This window comes from Diceros bicornis, chromosome 9 (assembly GCF_020826845.1).
Source record: "Diceros bicornis minor isolate mBicDic1 chromosome 9, mDicBic1.mat.cur, whole genome shotgun sequence".
Taxonomy (NCBI): Eukaryota; Metazoa; Chordata; class Mammalia; order Perissodactyla; family Rhinocerotidae; genus Diceros; species Diceros bicornis.
The window spans coordinates 76,411,025-76,432,779 of NC_080748.1; the positions used below are offsets into that span (position 1 = coordinate 76,411,025).

Genomic DNA, 21,755 nt, shown 5'->3' on the forward strand with positions numbered 1-21,755 from the left:
GGGTGGGTCACTAGGTCAAGGGACTCTGGTAGAGGAAGCGTCCCAGGCAGAGCAGGCAAGTGGGCAGGGTCCCTGGGCTGGAAGGAAGCCTGGGATGTTCAGTTGAACAACTACAAGAAGCACAGCGCCGCTGGGGTGCAGAGGGCAGGGGGGACCAGGCCTGAGAGTATGGGGGAGCAGGCTGCCCAGGGAACCCCGAGTGAGCGGCGGCAGGTCTGGTTTTTAGTCTTTGTCGCGAGAGCAACAGAAGGCCAGCACAGGGTCTGTAAGTGCATGAGTTTCCGAGGACTGTCATAACAAAGTACCACACGCTGGGGCTTGGGGCCCTTAAGACAACAGAAATGTATTCCCTCATAGTTCTGGAGGCAAAGATTAAGGGGTGGCAAGGTTGGTTTCTACTGGAGGCTCTGAGGGAGAAACTGTTCCATGCTTCTCTCCTGTCTTCCGGTGGTTGCCAGCAATCCTTGGCGTTCCCTGGCTGGCAGCTGCGTCACTCCAGTGTCTGCCTCTGTCTTCACATGGCCTTCTCCCTGCGTTTGTCTGTGTCTCTGCTCTCTCTTACAAGGACGCCGGTCATACTGGATTAAGGGCCCACCCTCTACCAGTATGAACTCATCTTAACTTATATCTCAATGACATCTGCAGGGACCCCATTGCCAAATAAGGTCACATTCACAGGTACCAGGGGTTAGGATTTGAACACATCTTTTTGGGGGCACAATTCAACCCATAACAAAAGCCAGGGGCAGGAGGGTGGCAGAGGGTTATAATCAGATCTATGTTTATGTAAAATAAATCACACTGTGGGAAACACGTGAGTGGGGAAGAAGCAGACATCAGTGGTCCAGGGAGAGCCTGTGGCTGTGGTCCCAGGGAGTGAGGATAGCAGACTGAACTAGGGTGGTAGTGGGCAAGCGGAGGGATGTGAGTAACATCATGGGAGCAGAAGAGCACAGAAATTGCTGAGGAATTGATAGGAGTGGGGAAGCACGTCGAGAATGAATGCTAGGTTTCTAACTTTCACAGCTGAGTGACTGATGGCTTTCAAGGTGATGTGACGAGTGGACAGGCTTGTTTGGGGGGATAGGAATCAGGCTGATTTTGAAGTCCTTGGAAAACTTAAGTGGAGAGATCAAGGTGGCCACGTGAGCTCAGGAGTCAGTAGCAGGCTGGGGACACCAACGTGGCAGGCAGGGAGCCGCAGGCGATTAAAGCCACGGGTAGTGTGATCACCCAGAGAGCCAGCCTGCAGACGAAAAGCTCCCATACACACTTCTCATTTCACTCCTCTCATCAAACTACAAGCTGGAGAAACCAACAGGGATACACCAATAGAAAGAGAACAAGGTGATGAAAGTGTTCTAGAACCAGATGGAGGTCGTGGTCCCATGACAATGTGAATGCACCAATGACACTGAACTGTTGACTTTAAAATGGTTAATTTTAAAATTATTTAATAATAATCATTTTATTCTGAAAAACATGGGAAGTTTTTTTTTAGTTTATTTTTTAATTGTGGTAAAATAAACAAAACTTAAAAGTTACCATCTTCACCATTATTAGGTGTACAGTTCAGTAGGGTTAAGTACATTCATACTGTTGTGCACCCAATCTCCAGAACTCTTCATCTTGCATATTTGAAACTCAGTAACCAGTAAACACTAACGTTCCATTCTCCCCTGCCTCTAGCCCCTGGGAACCCCCACTCAACTTTCTGTTTCTATGAATTTGACTACTCTAGACACCTCATACAAGTGGAATCATACAGTATTTGTCCTTCTGTGACCGGTTTATGTCACTTAGCTTAACGTCCTCAAGATTCATCCATGTTGTAACATGTGTCAGAATTTCCTTCCTGTTTAAGGCTGAATAATATTTCATTGTATGTATGTACCACATTTTGTTTATTCATTCATCTATCGATGGACACTTGGGTTGCTTCCACCTTTTGGCTACTGTGTATAGTGCTGCCATGACCACGTGGGTTCAAATATCTCTTTTAGATCCTGCTTTCAATTCTTTTTGGTATATATACACTCAGAAGTGGAACTGCTGGATTACATGGTAATTCTATTTTTAATTTTTTGAAGAACTAAAATGGTTAATTTTATGTTATGAGAATTTTGCCTCAATTATAAAAAAAGATAGAGAGAATTTTTAATGATTAAAGTGGGTGGTAAAGTAGACTAGAAGAAACAGACTCATAGCTGCAAACCTACTAGAAATTCTCAAGTCATCTTAACTCAAGGGCACCAGGGAGGCCAACTTAATGGCATTTTCTCAAGTGTATGTGGGCTCAGAAAAAATTACAAGGAAAGGAGCTGGGACCCAATCTGTGACCAGGGCAGCAGAACTGCACAGACTCATGAGGACTAGTAGCAAAAGTATTAATTGATAATCAAAAGCTCCTTTTGGAGGCTTACAATGTACAGGCCAATAGGTATCTCAGAGGAGATGATGCTACAGAAATTCATTCAGTTAGGTGTGTTACGTGTGACTAATAATAACGACAGTCACATCGGCAGCGGTATGTGCTGAGGGCTGCCAAGAGCCAGATGCAGGGGCTGGCACTGTACCCACAGTCTCTGCTCACAGCAGCCCTGCCAGGTGGCTGCTGTCACCCTCCCTTCCGAGGGGAGGGACTGCTGCAGCATTGTCAAGCGTCTTACTCGAGGCTGCGGTGCTGGATTTGAACCCAGGCTCCAAAGCCTGTGTTTTTCTCACGATATCACACCCATTTACTAGGGCGCTAAGTGAAGATGGGGCTGATTGCTCAAGGTGATTTCTAGACCCACTCATTCAGACCATCTATTATTTTTCCTAAAGTAAAATAATGTTTCTCGTTGTGTGTTAAGGGCTGAATTGCGTCTCCCAAAATTCATATGTTAAAGTCCTAACCCCCAGCACCTCAGAATGTGATTGTCTTTGGAGATAGGACCTTTAAAGAGGTAATGAAGTTAAAATGAGGCTGTTAGGGTCCCTAACCTAATATGACTGGTGTCCTTGTAAGAACAGGAAATTTGGACACACAGAGACGCCAGGGGTGCGTGCACACGGAGGTGAGACTATGTGAGCACACAGCGAGAAGGCTGCCATCTGCAAGCCAAGGAGAGAGGCCTCAGGAGAAACCAGCCCTGCTGACACCTTGATCTTGGACCTCTGGCCTCCAGAACTGTGAGAAAATAAACTTCTGTTGTTTAAGCCACTCAGTCTGTGGTACTTTGTAATGGTAGCCCTAGCAAACTAATATATTGTGAAATGCAGTAATGGTTTAAACACGTTCAAGTAGCATTACATCAGAACACTTCAGACCCTCCCCCGAAAATATAATCACATCCTGCCTTATCAATCATAACCTATAGTTATAGCATGTCTTCAAAAATACTAATATTTCTGGAAGGGTATGGAGTGACATTCTTTAAGCATAAATGTAACAGATTTTTTTAACTGCCAATTTTAAAGTATATACATTTATTTTTACCTAGTCTGACAAAAGGATCACAAGCAGAGATATCACAATGATAGAAATGTGTGCTATTGTGCAGCGCACAGTAAAATTTAAACTTTCTGAACCAAATTATTGCCCATTTGTAGGCATTATCATCTTCAAATTATAGCCTGGAGGAGGCCAGTCAATGCTGTGCCCAGAGCACGTGTTTTGAAAGATATGTTCTAAACGGTCCGACTTTGCACCTCCCCCAGCCCCAGCCTGGAAGAGTTGCTTCACCTCCTGTCCCGCGCACAAAAGAACGAATCTGGAGACAACCTTCGAGCACATGCTCGTGGTCCCCAGAATACAAAGACAGCTTCTACTCAGACTCAACACGACTCCCGCCTCTTCCGCCCCCGAGCTCCTGCAGCTCTCCTTTGTTACGAGGAAATTCTGTTTTCTCAAAAAAAAGCTCAAAGTGTTCAACCGCCCTCTGCAGTATAGACGGTGTTCTGTGAGACACCCAGAATGCCCAAGAGCAGAGGATCCGGAGATAAAGAAGGGGCACTCTGGAAATGCAGACTGCATTTGTGTCAATGGAACTACTTAAAAATCTGATACAGCCCTAGAAGGCAAGCTGTCTGTCATTAAGAACTGTAAACAGGTTTACCCAGAGGCAGCCTTATCCTATGGGTTATATGCAGGGAATTGTTTGAACAGAAAACAGCTGCTTAGATAACCTCTTGTTAAAAAAAACCCACACAGTTTCCTTAAAATAGTGTTTAAAGAATGATTGATTTTTTTCCCCATGGAATGTAAAAGATTGAAAAAGCCTGTTTATTCTTGAACTTTCCCTCTAGCCTTTGTGATTCATACACTGAGGCAGTGAGGCAGCACAGAAGCCACAGATAAAACCCACCACTGCAACTGGGCGACATGTGACACAAATCACACAAAACCATCGACGATACAAGGCCCTCACCACCAGCGCTAAAACCAGCTTGTTTCAAACATTCTGCCAATATTTGATGTTAAACTTAAAATGTTTCAAACACATAAAAACCCTATAACCCATCCTGGTTCATCCTTAAGGAAATACCTCATTGTGGTATCTGATCCTTTCCATTGTTAAAGGAATTTAGAATTGTATCACAGAGTTGATACAAAGTGCAACATACTTTTAAGCCTTAAAAACTAGAAGTGACTGTACATATAATTAGATACTTGGTATCTTATACACAGTAGGCTCAAGGAATTTAATTTCCATTTGGCTCAGTTTAATCACTAATATTCAGTGCCTAACATATGCAAGGCACTGTGGGTAATTCAAATGCAGACCAGGCACGGCACGACCTACGTGGATATTGCAATCTTTTGAGAAAGATGAGTCTCAGTTTGTAAATCTTGGCCTAATCTAGAGCCAGGTGCCAACTGCTTACTTAACATTCAATGAATATGAAGTGGAAACCAGTACAGAAAATGTATTGCCTGCAACAGAGTTGAGCAAAACAAATGTCTTCTTAAACGAGATCTCTTCCCTGAAATCAACCTAGATTTTTTCCAAAGAAAGGAAGACAATTTTATTACACTGCAATTTATAGCAGAAATTAAAAAAAAAACTTCCATCCTGCTCATATGGAATGGTATCACTGAAAAGAGTTCTTAGAAAGGACATCACCACCGAGTCCATGTTGAAGATGGGGTCTGGTACACATGTCTTAAATTAAAAAGAGAAAACTATACACACAGGCATAGGATGGTTGTGTGCACACCCTGTGTTTTCTAGCCTGTAATATATGAAATCACTTACTAGGGCAGATGTAGAGGCACAAATGTCACATATGTCCCAGCCCCCCTCATTTACTAATCTGGGCACCACACTATACCAGGTCTCTATCTAGCCACCTAAATACTAACCTTTCTATGCCTCAGTTTCTCCTATTTGGAAAAATAAAGAAAACAATACTCTCTCTCTAAAAACCTTAGGGGGAGGATAATGGAGATTAATAATAGAGCCTCTACAAAGAAATCTTAGTTCCTTGTGCGGAATGACTATATAAATAGAATATATAATTACTGTGATTCAAACAAAAAAGCAAAAATAAAGCAAACCTATTAACATTTATGAAATTAAATCACAGGCAATTTATTTTTAGTAGCATAGGATAAATTGATAGGCCAGCAAAGCAAATTAACAATATAAGCCTGAAGCCACTCACTCTTTTATCTAAGTCTCTTAACTATAAAACATGAACAAGATTTTTTTAATTCAAGAAAAAGACAAACAGGGAGTCAGCACCTTTTATACTATTCTTCACTTCAGGGTCACAATAAGATGTCAACTATTCATTAGATTTATTCATGTAATTTTGTCTGAAATTATTTTGCTTTCTCTTAATAGAGAATGTGGAAATGAGACAGAACTCCACAGAGTTCTTTGTCCCCCCCGCTCAAAGGATCACATTTAGGCATCCTAGGAAGCTCCAATTCTGATGACACAAGAGAGAATGCAGCATTATTTGATAATAATAATAATAATAATGTATACTAACACAAAACGCTTCTAACCTAACCCCTTAGCCTGCCACTTTGAGCAAGTAGCATTCCCTTCTTCTCATCTAATGCAACAATCAAAACTAAAGTGAGCCTAAGAAAGCTAACATTTCTTGAGCACTTACTCTATTCTACCTACCACGTTAGGGCACCTCAGACACTATATTTCACGATGGTCTCACAGCAAACCCAGGAGATAGGCATTACGCCCCCTTACAGACAAGGGCACTAAAAGTTCAAAAAGTTTAGTTTTGCCCCAAGAGGCACAACTAGTTAAGTGAAGAGCGTGAGTCATCAAGATACAGGTGAAACAAATTCCTACCAGAGGCTTCAACAAAAACACTGCCAATTTTAAAGTCTACACATTTATTTTTACTTAACCTGACAAAAGGAATCACAAGCAGAGAAACCATAGGTGATAGAAACGTGTACTACTGCACACCAAACAGCATAATTTAAACTTCCTGAACCAAACTGCTGTCCATTCAAAGTGTTAGCATCTCAAATGACAGATTGGAGGAGGCTAGTTAATGCTGTGGCCAAAGCGTGCATTTTGAAGTGTGCTCTCAATGGTTTGACTCTGCACCTCCCCGAGGCCCATGTGTGGTGTTACCCTCCTGCCAGCACTTCAAAAGGTGATTGAACCAAGTGGAAGATGAATAAAACCTCATTTAAGTAATGTGCTGTTTCACTGACACTGTCTGGTTTTAATGATTTCTTTTGAGTTATTTTGGATAAGTGGAATTTTAACAAATTTTATCAAAATCATTAAAAAAAAAACAACAAAGAAAAATCCAAGTATTTGGTGATGGTCTTATGCTAGATTCTGTGTGAAAGTAAACATTCTTCTGACTCAGCTGTTGAACTTCAAACATACCCTAGTAAAGTCTTTCTAAAGTAGCGAGGCAGTCTACATACCTTGGCATTGAGAGGACACACAGACAGGGCGCTTCTAAAAAGCCGCTCTTCACTCCGCCACTCGCAGCTGCGAGTCACGCATCTCAGCATGTTTATGAATAAAATTCCCAGTACGAAAGCAGCGATTAGTTTCTTAAGAAGAGAGAGACATGGTAAACGTCATTAGTAAAATCCATCCACTCGTCCTGGTGATGAAGGGCACCACTCTTGGCCAATACCTTTTTCCTCGTATGTTTACTGAGAGCTCCGAATCCAAAAGTCAGCAGCATGCAGTACCCAGCACTGGGGAGGTAGAGGACTCGCTCTGCCACCACAAAGCCCACTCGGAAGAACAGGTTACTCGCAGGAAGAAATGGGATAATGAGAAATCCCAGGCCCAGCGTAAGGATCCTGGAAAATGAGAAGTACTTAAAATGGCTATTGCAGACTTCTCAAGAAATATGTCCTACTCAACTTGAATGATAAAGACTTTTTTTTTCTTCAGCCCGCTAACTGAAAAAAGGTATCAGAAGCAGCAAAGAAATGTCATCAGTAGAGAGGGTTTAGCCTGGCTGTATTAGGATAAGACATAAAAATCTTACTAAGGCCCTTAGTATCAGGCATAAAACTTACAAGTCACATGAAGACATCATGAAAAAAGAATGACTACATTTGTGAGGCCTTATTAATTCACCTACTCCTAATTCTACCTCACACCATGTAGGCGTTGAAGAGCTCAGTGGATATTGGTCCCAATTAGTCCAACATAGTTTTCATGGGGAAAAAAAAATTTCCTCCCTAAACTTAACAGGAATAATAATACTTAACTAGTTTAAGCTTTATAAAATCTGACATAAACTAATATCATTTTTGGGTGCTACATCACCAAAAATTTCAGGCAAACAAAAAGAAAGCTGAGCAATAAAACACTTCTTGAACTAGGCAATCCTTTCTAATGTCCCATATGATGCAAGAGGATGGATTAAAAGCTACGTCAAATATGGTGGCTCCTTCCCAAACTCTGTGCCAACAGTATTTAAAAAAATAAAATCCAGGGCCAGCCTGGTGGCGTAGTGGTTAAGTTCACATGCTCCGCTTTGGCGGCCTGGGGTTCACGAGTTTGGATCCTGGGCACAGACCTACACACCACTCATCAGACCATGCTGTGGCAGCATCCCACATACAAAATAGAGGAAGACTGGCACAGATGTTAGCTCAGTGACAATCTTCCTCAAGCAAAAGGAGGAACATTGGCAACAGATGTTAGCCCAGGGCCAATCTTCCTTACCTCAAAAAAAATAAATAAAATAAAATAAAATAAAATCCTATTGCACATGTATAAGTGAATTGGGACTAAAGTTTGTTGCCCTTTAGAATTACAAACCAATTTAAGACACAGGTAAACTTGAAAACCTAATTTATTTTGAGAAATTACGAATCTAATTCCATAAACACTTATGCTTAAAGGAAATCATCTTAAATAGTTTTCTTTTTCATGAAGAACATTTGCTTCCCCCTAATTATTTTCTCAATAACATTTTTTTTTCCTTTTTTGGTGAGAAAGAATAGTCTCTTTGGGGCAGCAGTTTATTTTGTACCAAACAACAACAGAAGGAATCACTAGCTTCCACCAGGGTTTTCTGAAGGAGAATTGTGAAATAATGGGCACAACACACATCAATTACACTCTCTGTTCTGACCATAAATTACTCTTTACCACCTACAGAGAAAAGGATCTCAAAATGCTACTTCACGGGCAAAGGGGGAGAGGGGACGCAGCAGCCATCCCTCCCCCCTCCTCCAAGTTCACTCCCCGTGAGTTGAAGCCAGCGATGGATTCCCAATCGGTAGAACTCATTGTACCCATAAATATGTATTTGAAACAAATCTCCTTCGACATTACTTCCACAAAATTGTTAAAATGATCAGTGCTGGATTTAGCAAAATGCTTCTGACTCAACCTTGTGTGCAAGTTAAAATTCAGCGCTCCTCTCACCTTCTCCTGTGGCTGTCTTCAGAGCACAGGGCTTGGCGTATTAGGCCAATTAGGCAGATCCAGAGAGCTGCTAGTGCAATTACCCTCCAGTCACCAACCGACTTAATGAGGGGGATGCAGCCCATTGACCAATCAAAACACAGCCACCAGGGGCACAGCAGCAGCCAGGCATTCAATGAATAGTAGTAATTATAGTTTATGGCCTGTCAGTCAAAAGGAAAACAAACATTTATTTGACACTGAACTTGAAAAAATATATATATCCTAACTCCACTTTTGAGGCATCCATACGCCTCTATTCAAAGAGAGCAGTTGTATAAAAGAAAACGTTGCCACTTTCTACATTGGGCATGGGGCTGTAGTTTGCACTTTATTAAATGCATTCAGATTTTAAGAAATAAAAATACAGCAAACCCACCAGACTCTGCTATACATTTGTTATATTTCTGGTCAAACTACGTCTAATTTACTTAGTGATGCCCAAAGTGACCCAGGAAATCCGAGGCACAGGGGCATCTGTGTGTGTAACAACATAAGAATAGGGTTCTATGGCCTTTCTCTTTATTTCTGTCTCTATGAAATGCATGGCTAAGAATCTGTGGCTTGACACCCTTGCCTTCAGAAAAAGCAAACCTTTACAATAAAGAGGATCTTGACACCGTTAGACTTTTACAGATACCACTGATATTGTTATATTTTGTCTTCACCCCACCACATCAGTTTCCTTTATAACAAAAGTAATGGGGTCAGGGGACACTTTAACGAGGCTGGCAAGAAACCTGATATTAGAAGGAAGCACTCCTCCTTAATTTTGATTAGAAAGGAAACACAAGGGGCTTCTACCCTCTCAATCCCCTAATAAAAACCTGGTTCATCCTAGAATATCCTTAGTGAGAACAAACAAACATGGAGGTGTTCCATTTATTAGCGATTTTGTGGGGGTGCAGGGGAGGGAGATGAGGAGGGGGGATGAAGGATCTGAGATTCTGGTGGGCAAAGAAGATAACCCAGGGGCGGCAGACTCGGAACTCACCCTGACCAAAGCGCTGTCTGCAAAGGAGGCGGGGTTGTCCACCTCGGTGAATGCCGGTGGCCCAGTGCCCATGATTCTCCAGCGCACGAAGAGCACCCCTGCTCCCCCCGAGGCCAGGAGGGTTATTCTGAAGAGGAGGCCTCCATTCCTGAGCACACTGATGTTCTGAAAGGACAGCCCAAAGTCCCTGATGTCCCAGATTTTCAAATAAAAGTGCAGCCAAGCCAGGTACAAATGTGCAGCAATTCTCCCTAAACTTTGTTGACACTGTGCTTTAAAGGGCCAGCTATCTCAGAATTCAAAATCGCAAGAAATACTTTGAAAATGGCATTTTAAATCAGCTGGTACTTGACATTTTCCACGCCTGGGCTGGAGACAGAAGTATACTCACCTCTAATGACTTGTCCTTATGGAGTACCTTCTGGACAATTTCCAGAACATTTAATTTGCCTATCACCAAGATGTCAAAGACTGCATTCAACCCCTAAGGAGGCAAAGCAAGGCAATCAGTGACGGGAGAGCCTGACTCTGATTAGGTAGCAATTATACTTCACAATTTAATACTGAATCTAGACGAGGAATGTAGTAGATTAGATAATCATGGAAGACCTCTTCAGCTCTAAAAAAATCCTCCCCTATTGTTTCTATGAAATTAGCTCATGGTAATCTATTATAGCAAATTTGTTATCTAGTAAATCCTTGTTAGCCATAATTTCATAGTCTGCATATAAGAGTGCCATAAGATTCAGGATAGCTAGAAATTTGGGGTTCCCAGGAGAAGTTCTGTAGAGGTCCCTCTTCCCCTTTTTTTTTCTTTACTATAAAACAGTCCCTTAGTTGATGTAACAGAGTGGCTACCTGTGCAGTAATTGTGCCTAAGAAGATAAAGGCAACCATCAACCTCAAAAACCCAGCCACAAAAGTAAATACACCTCCAGAACCTCAAGTGCTGACTGATTTTGGTAAGGGCAGTAGAAGTGGGACCAGAACATTTAGAATAATCTCTGAGGGGGCTTGGGAGATCTATCAGGGTCAGACTCCTGGATGTCCACCAGCTGTCCCTTCTTGCTGGGCACATGGCCTGACTGCATTTCCCAGCCTGCCCTGTGGTTAAGCAAGGTCATGTGACTGAGTTCCAGCCCAGGGAACATGGGAAGAAGTGACAATGCCCCAACCTGGAGGTCTGGTTACAGACCTGGGCGTGCTCCTCCACTCACTTCTCCTTCAGTGGCTGTGATGGAGACGATGGAGATGATCAGGGCGACTTTAGAAACTACACACTGAAGATGGCACAGCCTCTGCCAGCCTGGGCCCACCACGTGGAGGACAGCCAGCTCTGTCACGTGAAGCCTTGCCCACGACTACTGGGTGAACGATAACTTCAATTATGTGAAGCCAATGAATTTTGGGAGTTTGATACTGAAGCTCCACCTATGCCACCAGCCTCCAACAGCACCACGATGGTTTCTTTGGCAGCTATTATACCTACAGTCACAGGCTGAAGGCCGGATGAGCTGTGGATTCCACTGTCTACCCTGCAGTGGACTTTCTACAGATGTCACTGCCACAGGTAACATCATCTAGCAGAACTCCCTGCTCAATCTGGATAAAGTGGTCAGAATATACATGGCATATATGGTTAAAGCTGCCCCTAAATGACTTGGGTCTTTTTAATATGGGGCTTTGTGGCAAAGAGGATCATAAATCATCAGAAGCCAGTGGTAATTTGTGGTTTTCAGAGCAAGGATGACATTCCTACTTAACCCTCTCCCATAAATGCTGGGAGCCATTAATTATCCAATACACGGGCCAGCGCTGGGTTAATCATTTCAAAGAATTCTGGTTTTATTCACCCATGCGATACACGATTTTAGTGGGTCACAGAAGACCATTTCTGCCTGGGTGTAAACCATTTTCCAGAAGGCAGAAGCTCCATTTGTTTTTCTGCCTGTGAGCTAGACAATAGTCACCAAGGGGTGATGGGGCCGTGTCATCACGAGGACAAACTTGGGTTTGGCACTCCCTCCTCCTTCCATTTAAATGCATCATCAAAATGTCCACATTCTAATAAAATTTTTGAAAACAGCTAAATTTCACCATATCTCTATTCACATAAATTTGACCTAACTCTTTAGTGCTTTAGTGCAAATGTTAATGTACGTAGGAGTCACCTGGGGACCTTGTTATACGGAGATTCTGATTCAGCAGGCCTGGGGTGGGTTCTGAGATCTTAAATTTCTAATAAGCTCCCAGAAGATGCCGATGCTACTGGACCTCCTACCACACTTTGAGAAGCAAGGGTTCAGAGCAGTGGTTCTCAATAGGACGAATTTGTCCCCCAGGAGATGCCTGACAATGTCTGGAGACAGTTTAGGTTGTCACAACTGAGGCTCCTACAGGCATTTAGAGGGTAGAGGCCAGGGCTGCTGCTAAACATCCTACAACGCACAGGACAGCCCCCCATAAGAAAGAATGATCCAGCCCAAAATGTCAATAATGCCAACACTGGTTTAGAGCAAACATAAAAACAGTTACTTATGAAATTCAAGTCTCTTTGTACAGTAATTCTTTCTACACCATTTCCTAACTAGCCAACCTTAATCTTACAGATCGAGCCCAATAAAACTGCTGATCTTTGCCCTGACTTGTGAAACCCCAAATAGCTTTGCTCTTTCTTTCCCAAGCTATTCCCATATGGGCCATTCACATCCCACATCTTTGTTTTCCATCTCTCTACCTCTGCTCACATCCCTAATTTCTAAATTTCCCTCTAACAATGTAAGGCAGAGATGTGGCTAGAATGGAGAAAAAGGAAAGTGGATGTCAATGCCTCTCCCTTCCTGGGGCTTCAATTCTGATCAGACCCAGGACGTGCATGCCTCTACTCTTCAGAGGCCCTCTCTTCTCCTCTGACATTTCCAGTTGAAGCCAAGTATAACATAACATACATCAATACTTGTTTAATTGGGACCAGAAGCAGGGATGGGGTCAGACACTGTTGTATTTAGGACTGCTGAAATATGAAGAGCATCCTAGAAAACTCAAACCACTCTTTTCTCTTTTTCTACAGGACCGCTCCAAGAGAGCTAATCACCAGTCTTTAAGAACCTTCCTCTCTCCATTTCCACCAGTTGCTAAGATAGTCAACTGAGACTGTCAATTCCCATCTGAAAAGCCAGGATTGTGACAGCACAAGTCATTGGTCCAGAAAGGTCTACGACTGCAGGCCGGCAATAGGGTAGAGAAGTAGAGGAGGTCACAGAGGCAGGGCCAGCCCCACTGATCTTTATAGGAGGGGCAAGGGTGCGTATAGAGAGCAGGCCCTGACCACATCCTGGGTCTTACCAGCACGGTGATCCCTTGCTCTTTGCACAGCATGGCCACCGCTCCCAGGAGGATACTCAGCAACACCCAGAAGGTAGAATGCGTTCCCTCCTTGTTACCTGCCAATTAAGAAAAATGACAAACGTAAAAGTCATACAACACAGCTCAGTCTTGTTAGCACCAGGAACTACAATTCTAAGCCTGCACCTTAAATAGCCACAATTTAAGAACAGAGTTTGGTATTCTGACAGCATTGCTCTGTGGGCGTGTGTCAGACCCCTGCCTTTCCGGTTAGACAGCACTCTCTAAAGAAACACACGTTCCTTTAGAACGTACCCTAGCAGGTGCCCAGTGCATTTGGGAGGCAACGTAATGAAGCTCTGGCCACAAAGACATCTCATCGCACAGTCCCCATGAAGCAAGTTCCTTCTTCCCAACCTGCCAATCACCTGACAGGCCATTCTGACAAGTGGTGATGAGAACTCCCACTGAGAGTGTAAGCACTGCATGTGGTTGCACGATGACCCCAGCAGTTACCGCTGCTGTCACAACAGGGGTGATGAGAACGCCTGAGCTGCTCTGAGAACCTCTAGTCCTCCCAGGACAGGAGTCCAGAGCAGCTCTGCAAATCTCAGCTACTCCTGGGACAGGAATGTGGGCTCTCTGCACATCAGGTGGCCTTAAGATGGGTCTGCTCTGCTACCAGTGTGGAATAGCTCTCACCTGTGAAGGATGCTGGACCACTGACCAAGGCCTGGCACCCACCTAGCACCTGGGGCAGGTAAAGGCCCAGGCCAGGCTGGGCTGCCAACCTGCATGGGGACCGGAGCATCAACAGGAAGCCAAAATATCACTAGAAATGTGAAAGCAGTAGTAAGAAGCTCGGGGTGGGGCTGAGTTCAAGTGATAACCGATGGTCTCTAAACTGAGGGAGGGAGGTCGGGCTATACGCTGTTTGGTGGGTGGTATATGCAACTTGGGGGCCAGAGCTGAACTGCCTGCGAGGAGAGGAAGGGCCATACGTGGTGCTCCTCTCTGTTCTTCCTTGGTGAGGCCCTCACCTCCTCACCTGCACTGGCATTACGAGGCTCGTGGGGAAAATGTCCTCATTCATAACCAGGCTCCAGCAGCAGGAGAGATTCAGAAGTCAAGCAGAAAGGACGTACAGACTAACATTTTCTGATCTTTTTGGCTTTTCTTGGGAATCTCTGCATATCAAATTTCCAGGTTGAATGTACAAAGAGGCAGAGCTGATATAATACAGAAAATGTGTCTTTGGCTATTACAGTTGAGGCACTTGAAGGCTTTTCACGAGCCCAACTGATCAACAGAAAAGCCTCATTAACTTGGATTCCGTCGTCTCATAAAACACAATGAACACTCTTGTTTTAAGCTTTTCCAGTCCTCCCTGTAGCCTGCAGGATCAAGGTGGCCCTTCTGAGAATGGCACTGAAGGCCTTGCTCACCTGGCGGCATCCCCCTCCCCCAACCCCAGCTTCCCCAGTCCGTATTCCAGGCACACCGGCCAGCATTTACTCTGTGCAAAGTGCTAAGTGCAAAGCACTTACTCTGCTTTGCACATTCCTTCTCTTAGGCTAGAATGCCCCCAGCAAAATCCTGCCCCTCATATAAAGCTGTCAAATGTCACTTATGCTGTGACCCCACCCCAGCCCTCCCAGGCAGCCTCCTTTCTCAGCTCACTTGTTTTTTCCAGTCGGAACAGCTGTCTGCACGTCTGACTGCCCTGAGAGCAGGGTCTGTCTCACTCATCTCGGTGCCCCTGACCCCCTAGATTAAATCAGCTGTAGCACCCTAAACTGCCCTTATCACAATCTATCACAACAGTCTTCATAGTGTGCTACAAATACTTGATTTTCTGAATTTTCCCCAGACGGGGGTTTCTCAGCCTCAGCACTACTGTTTGGGCTGGTGAATTCCTTGCTGGAGGGTCGCCCTGTGCATCGTAGGATGTTCAGCATCACCCGGAGCTTCTCCCCATCAGATGCCAGTAGTACTCCCGGCCCTCAGTTGTGACAACCAAAAATGTCACAGACTTTGCCAAATGTCACGGGAGGCGGGGGGAGAAATCACCCCAGTTGAGACCACTGCCCTGAACTAGCATTGTTCACAGTGTGTGGTCCATGGACCTGTCCTTGGATCCTGGAAACGCAGACTCGCGGACCCCATCCAAACCTTCAGAATCAAAACGCGAGGGTGGAACCAGCAATGGGCCTTTTAACCAGGTCTCCAGGTGATCCTGATGCTCACCAAATTTTTAGAAGCATCTCCCTAGATAGGAAGCTTGCTCACAGCAGCATCCCTGCCACCATGCCTGGCTTGTTGCAGCAACTCAAATCTTTATTGACAGAATCCACAGCACCTGACTGCCTCTGGAAAGGCAACGGGTGTTCAGTGAATGAAATGACTATCCACTATCTACTGAAAAGGGCAATAAGCCAACTAATCATAGAACCACAACGTACTAAAAGTTGGAGTACTTCTTTTTTTCTGAGGAAGTTTAGCCCTGAGCTAACACCTGTCGCCAATTCTCCTCTTTTTAGCTGAGGACGACTGACCCTGGGCTAACATCCATGCCCATCTTCCTCTACTTTATATGGGACACCGCCACAGCATGGCTTTGATGAGTGGTGCGTTGGTCTGTGCCCAGGATTGGAACCCACGAACCCTGGGCCACCCAAGTGAAGTGCACGAACTTAACCAACACGCCACGACGCCGGCCCCTGGAGTGCTTCTTAGAGGTTGTGTGGTGATGGAAATGCTGGAATCCTTTCCAGGACACTTCCAGTGGGGAGTCATGAGGCCTTGACTTCAGCGACTTCAGCCATGGGTATTAACTTCCCATGACAGCCCATTTCGGTTTTAAACTTTGGGTTGTTAGAATGTTCTTCCTTAGAGTGAGCCCATGCCTCCTCCCTAAACTTCAGGTCTCGCCTGCCTAGAGCAGCGTCTCTCCAATTGTCCAGGCAGCACAGAGCCTGGAGGTCCAGTTCCCTCTACGGAAAACCACTGTACATCAGTATATTTATTCCATTAAGCAAACGAAGGATAATTCACTTGTAGAAATTACATATAACCAAAAGATCACAATTACGAGCCACAAAAACAACAAAACCCTGTTAAATTAAACATGACTGTATTTGAGTGTTTAGAGATTTATTGGAATTTATTATTTTCTCTGGCATTTGCTAGCAATCATTAGCAGATGAGTGTCCCTAGATAACAAGGCTTTTTAAAAAAATTATGACCAAAATAACCCTAAAGCTAATGTATCGGTTAACTCCTTTTAGGATATGACTTTGAGAAAGGCCCCACAAGTTTCAGCAGCAGAGCACAGGGGTCCAGCTGGCAAGACAGGTGACCACACAATGCACCAGCCAGAGCACTGGGGAAAGCCACGCCTTCTGACACATGACAGAATGGACCGCAGATGACACCCTTAAGGCATGTCCTTTCCACCTTTGTGTACGGTGTATGCCTAGTTCCTTTAGCCCTTCCTCCTGTAACACATCTTCCCAAATCTGTCACACCACTTTCAGGATTTTCTCATATTAGCAGTTCATATGTAAGTAGGCACTTTGAATTAGAAATGAACCCACGTATGACTTTGGGGTCTCCTCTATAGATAAATGGGGTAAAAGACACCCACACCAGGCTCCCGTGGCCCACAGGGTACCACACCAGGCCCCGCACGAGGAGATGGCGCTGTTGGCCCCCAGTCTCAGTCCCCTGTTCTCAGGCCCACTAAGCATAAGGTTCAATAGGTCACTAGAAACCAAAGGCACTTCTCCCCCCATTACCTGGACTTGATTTTTGTAAGCCTCCCCCACTCCCACAATTTGTGTTCATACCTCTTAACGAAACGTAACATGATTTCCCAATGTAAAGCTCCCTGTTCTGAACATTAAAAGCAGGTCCCTTGATCATTGTACATTTCTTCCTAGAAAAACTGAATTAGCTTGTATTTTACTTGACTGTAACATGGATTAACTTTCCCTCTACAGACCAGTGGCTGGATAGGAACAAAATTCCCAGTTCCTCCATTAGAACACCTGAAGGACTGCTTCAGCCCATCCTGAAAGCGATGGGCTCATGTTCCACATGTCTGGCATTTGAAATGGCCTTCTCCTTAGACGGCTAAATCAGAGATTTCACTGAATACAGAAAAATAACACATAGAAAACACAGCTTTCAGATTTACTGATAGCCTTCTCCCTAATCATACCCTATAATTGCACCACACTTCTCAAACCCCAAATTTCTCTAAGGGACCCAGACTCCCTCCACCTCTCAAATCATCTATCACAATTCCTCTGGAAGAGTCCTACTCTTTAATTTTCTCTTAATTTAAATTTCTCCTGATTTTGTTCAAACGTGCAGTATGAAAACGTGAAAGATGAAGACAATGTTTCTTTGCTGAAGAAGTTTCTTCAGTTTCAGTGATAATTAAATGTTAAACGTCACTTCTCAACAATGGCATTTTCAGATCAAAGGCAAAATTTCAGTGGTCAGTTATAAACCTAGTGATGGCTTCACAGAACCACATTCTCGACCTGCCACCGCCCAAAAGAGTACGCATTATAGCTAAGGAGCACCTGAAATTTATCTAGTTCCTATTGAAATGTGTTGTAAGTGGAAAATACAAACCCAATTTTGAAGACACAGTATGAAACAAAAAATGTAAAATATTTCATAACTTTTATACTGACTACATGTTGAAATGATAATATTTAATATATTGGGCTAAATAAAACGTATTGTTAAAATTCATCTCACCTGTTTCTTTTTACAACAAGGCTACTAGAACATTTTACATCACACGTATGGCTCATGTTCTAATTCTACTGCACAGCACTGTGTAGACCACATGCTCAGAGACCCAGCTCATAGGTGAAACGCCTGGCACACGGCCGTTTGAATTCCAAGTCTGCCTTTGAAAACTCGAAGATATGAAATGAGTTTGCCTATTTAAATCCAACTCTTTCTCCCCCAATCCCTACCAGAGTAGCCACTTGATATTTTACCAAGAGTCATAAGAGACTAAGCACACACACTCCAGTTTCTCCAGAACCCAAACTGGAAAGCTTAATTTAATGAATATTTTTTAACTATTTCATATAAAGCAAAGGGGTCCTCGTTACAAATGTGCGGTATGGTGTGCACGATAAACCAAGGCCATCCCAAATGGCGCTGACAGTGTTTCCAGTACTGGGGTGAACAAGCAAGGCCTGGTAAAAATTAAATAATCACCTGGGAAACTGTCCTGAGTTTTGGGACAGCCCAGCCTAGCAGATTTCTGGTAAGATAGCTTGCTCTAGTATAATTTTACCCACGTAATTCCCCAAACTAAGATTTTCTTTGAGTCTTGATTTATCAAGGTGACTAATGCTACCAATTGCCAATATACAGCATAATCTGGATGAATTTGGATTCTGTGACTATGTTCTTACTTGGTAACTAATGCAAGCTACTCTTTTATTTCCAAGTTTGAGCATTTTAATAAGACAACTGAAACAGATAATAGTAGGCTGCCTTGCATATAGGTGGCACTCAATAAATATTTGTTGAATCCGTAAATAGTTTATTTCTGTGTTTATCAGAAGTGTTATTTTATTACCATATTTCTTATGCAATTATGAGGTTAATTTAATACCAAAAAGCTAATAATTTGCTCAATGTGAACAACTACAGGCAGAAGTCAAGTCTTTTCACTTTTAGTCCTTGAAATTGTGAGTCCTCCTCACAATGGAAGAATCTCCCTCACTTGAGAGACTCTCTTTTTTTTTGTCCGATGAGGAAGATTTTGCCCTGAGCTAATATCTGTTGCCAATCTTCCTCTTTTTGCTTGAGGAAGATTGTCGCTGAGCTAACATCTGTACCAATCTTCCTCTATTTTGTATGTGGGATGCCACCACAGCGTGGCTTGATGAGCAGCGTGCAGGTCCGTGCCTGGGATCCCAAGCCGTGAACCCGGGCTGCTGAAGCGGAGTGCATGAACTTAACCACTATGCCACCGGGTGGGCCCGAGAGACTCTCTTTTAAAAAAATAAGCTATTAAAAAAATTACAAAAGAGGGGCCGGCCCGGTGGCGCAAGCGGTTAAGTGCGCGCGCTCCGCTGCGGCGGCCTGGGGTTCGCTGGTTCGGATCCCGGGCGCGCGCCGACGCACTGCTTGGTAAGCCATGCTGTGGCGGCGTCCCATATAAAGTGGAGGAAGATAGGCACAGATGTTAGCCCAGGGCCGTCTTCCTCAGCAAAAAAGGAGGAGGATTGGCAGGTGTTAGCTCAGGGCTGATCTCCTCACAAAAAAAAAAAAAAAAAAAAAAAAAAAAAAATTACAAAAGAAATATTAAAAGGCATATTAAATTTAGAAATAACTGTTAAAAACAGTAAAAATAAATCCTGAGAGGCAATGTCACTTCCAGTGGAGTTGCATTTATGAATATTTTCATTCAATAAAACCCTCCCCAAATAGGGAATTCTATCTGGTGCACAGCTCTCTGTAAGCCTTTCAGGATGTTACCTTTACCCTGAGTTCTCCATCTCATCTCCACCCAGTCTGCTAAATGTTAAGTACCAGTGACCCAGGAGAGGAAGAAAAAGACCATTCTTACACCATGCAACATCTCTTATCACTTAAAAAGATAACTTGATCTAGGATAATTAGACAGCATTAGCAAACATCAACAGTTTATGATCCAGAACTTAAGAGAGATTGGCTATAAAATCTCTTTGTTGTTTCAATATATGTCTCTATTACCTAAGATAATTCAATCGCTTAGGTAAGCAGAGGCAAAAGCTAATGGAGTGGAGGGAGCACAGGGGGAAAAGCCCCAAAAATGCATGAACAGAAAGACACTTGTCAGCACTAACACCCACAAGTGCCAACAGATGTGATCAATTTAATGAAGCATGTGCCTCGGATTTGGCACCACTTTGCAGTGGGAAGATCTTTCAGAAAAAGCATCACATTGTACGAGCTACCCTCTGCACTCGATGCCTGGCATCTCCGCTGCCTTGAAACTGGCACGTTATGTTGTATGTGGGAACCATGCCACCCCGACAGGTGGCCCCCACTCTCTCTGCCAGAGTGACACAATAAGCATCAGATTCTCGTTCCAAAAGTTGGAGCCAACCAAGCAGTGCTTCCACCGCAGAAGGAAAGAAGTCAGACGCTGACATTCTGACGGGACCATTTTGGGAAAATTGAGCAATGCAGAAACCCAAGAAACATGAAGGCAGAGAAAAGAGAACTTACATGAATGCTACTGTCAGAATTCAGTGGGCAAGGACCCCAACCTAAAAACTAGTGTCCAGTACTATGTGAGTTACACAATCCCCTCCCTCCTTAAAGCTACATGATTCTAAATCAGAGAAAAACAGATGTCTGAAATAATGAAAATATGAAGAAATGATATAGTAAGAGTTATCCTATTTTAGTTGCCTGAACTATGAAAAGGAGAGCAATATAGTAAATAAAGTTTAAGAACTTAAAACAACTGAGATTTGAAACCTTGTCTTTATAATAATTTAGAATTTAAAATGGTGCTTCTAGGTCTGTAGCAAATTCATTCCCCTCTTGAAAAGATTCTCTCCTCCTCACTATAAATGAGACTAATTAAATTTCTCTTCTTAGTCCTAAGGCCCATGCAGCGAGTATTTGAAGGTATGAGTTTAGAAAAGAAATTGTTTTGGCTATTCTAGCAGGCTTGTCACGCAGAGAGATTATCTGTTTCCAATCTGAAATACTAAGCTTTCAGAGAGAGATGAATATTGACAAGATATCTTATCATAAGAACAATACTTTTTGTTTTGGGCATTCAGAAATAATAACAGTGTGCCACTGATTTCATCTGACTTAGTGTTGTTTTTTTTTTTTAAGAAAAAGCATGCTTTCTTTATAAGAACATTGCCTTAAAAAAAAAAAAGATTCTGTTGCAAAAGATCTTGCTTGGAGATATTCTTTTTAAGCACCAAAAAAAAAAATAAGGCAGACAGAAATGTTATGTGAGTAGATTTTTTTCATTTTCTGAAAATGCCAGAATTCCAGAGGTTAGCACAGAATTGCTTGTTAATAAACTCAGGCAGTTAAAAATCACCCAGAGCTTTATAATACAGACGTCGCATCTATAAAGAAAGCTAATGAGGTTATCAAAAAGAAATGTATCCTCTGAAAGAGCTTTTTAATAGTTAAATCATTAATTTCAGAGTGCTCAATGTTTTGTTCCCTTATAAAAAATATTAAATCTGTTCCTCTGTAAAAACCTTTCTTGAACTTCAAGTTTATGTGTAACTAATGCTAGACCTTTCTTTGAATTTGTGTCCAGATCCAAAAAGAACAAAGGCCAGGTCACTTTAAAAATTAAGTTCAAACAATAAAGAGCATTATTTTGTGTATCCAGTAAATTGGCTGGATTCTCAGCTGAACACTTACAAACATGTGGACAACAGGAGCTCCGGGAACAAGGGATCATCACATCACGACGATAAGCACACGTGTTCACT

At 43.1% G+C, this 21,755-nt stretch overlaps 1 protein-coding gene across 4 annotated transcripts in view; it reads right to left on the reverse strand.

Moving 5' to 3' along the window:
* TMTC4 (transmembrane O-mannosyltransferase targeting cadherins 4) overlaps nt 1-21,755 on the reverse strand; it is a 64,921-nt gene that overhangs the window by 18,450 nt on the left and 24,716 nt on the right. For all 4 annotated transcript variants that reach the window (XM_058548437.1, XM_058548439.1, XM_058548435.1 and 1 more), the window contains 6 exons: nt 13,255-13,352; nt 10,301-10,393; nt 9,910-10,074; nt 8,877-9,079; nt 7,120-7,291; nt 6,902-7,033 (listed from right to left, as the gene is read on the reverse strand). In XM_058548437.1, the coding sequence (XP_058404420.1) occupies nt 6,902-7,033; nt 7,120-7,291; nt 8,877-9,079; nt 9,910-10,074; nt 10,301-10,393; nt 13,255-13,352 (863 nt within the window). The remainder of the gene's footprint in view (nt 1-6,901; nt 7,034-7,119; nt 7,292-8,876; nt 9,080-9,909; nt 10,075-10,300; nt 10,394-13,254; nt 13,353-21,755) is intronic.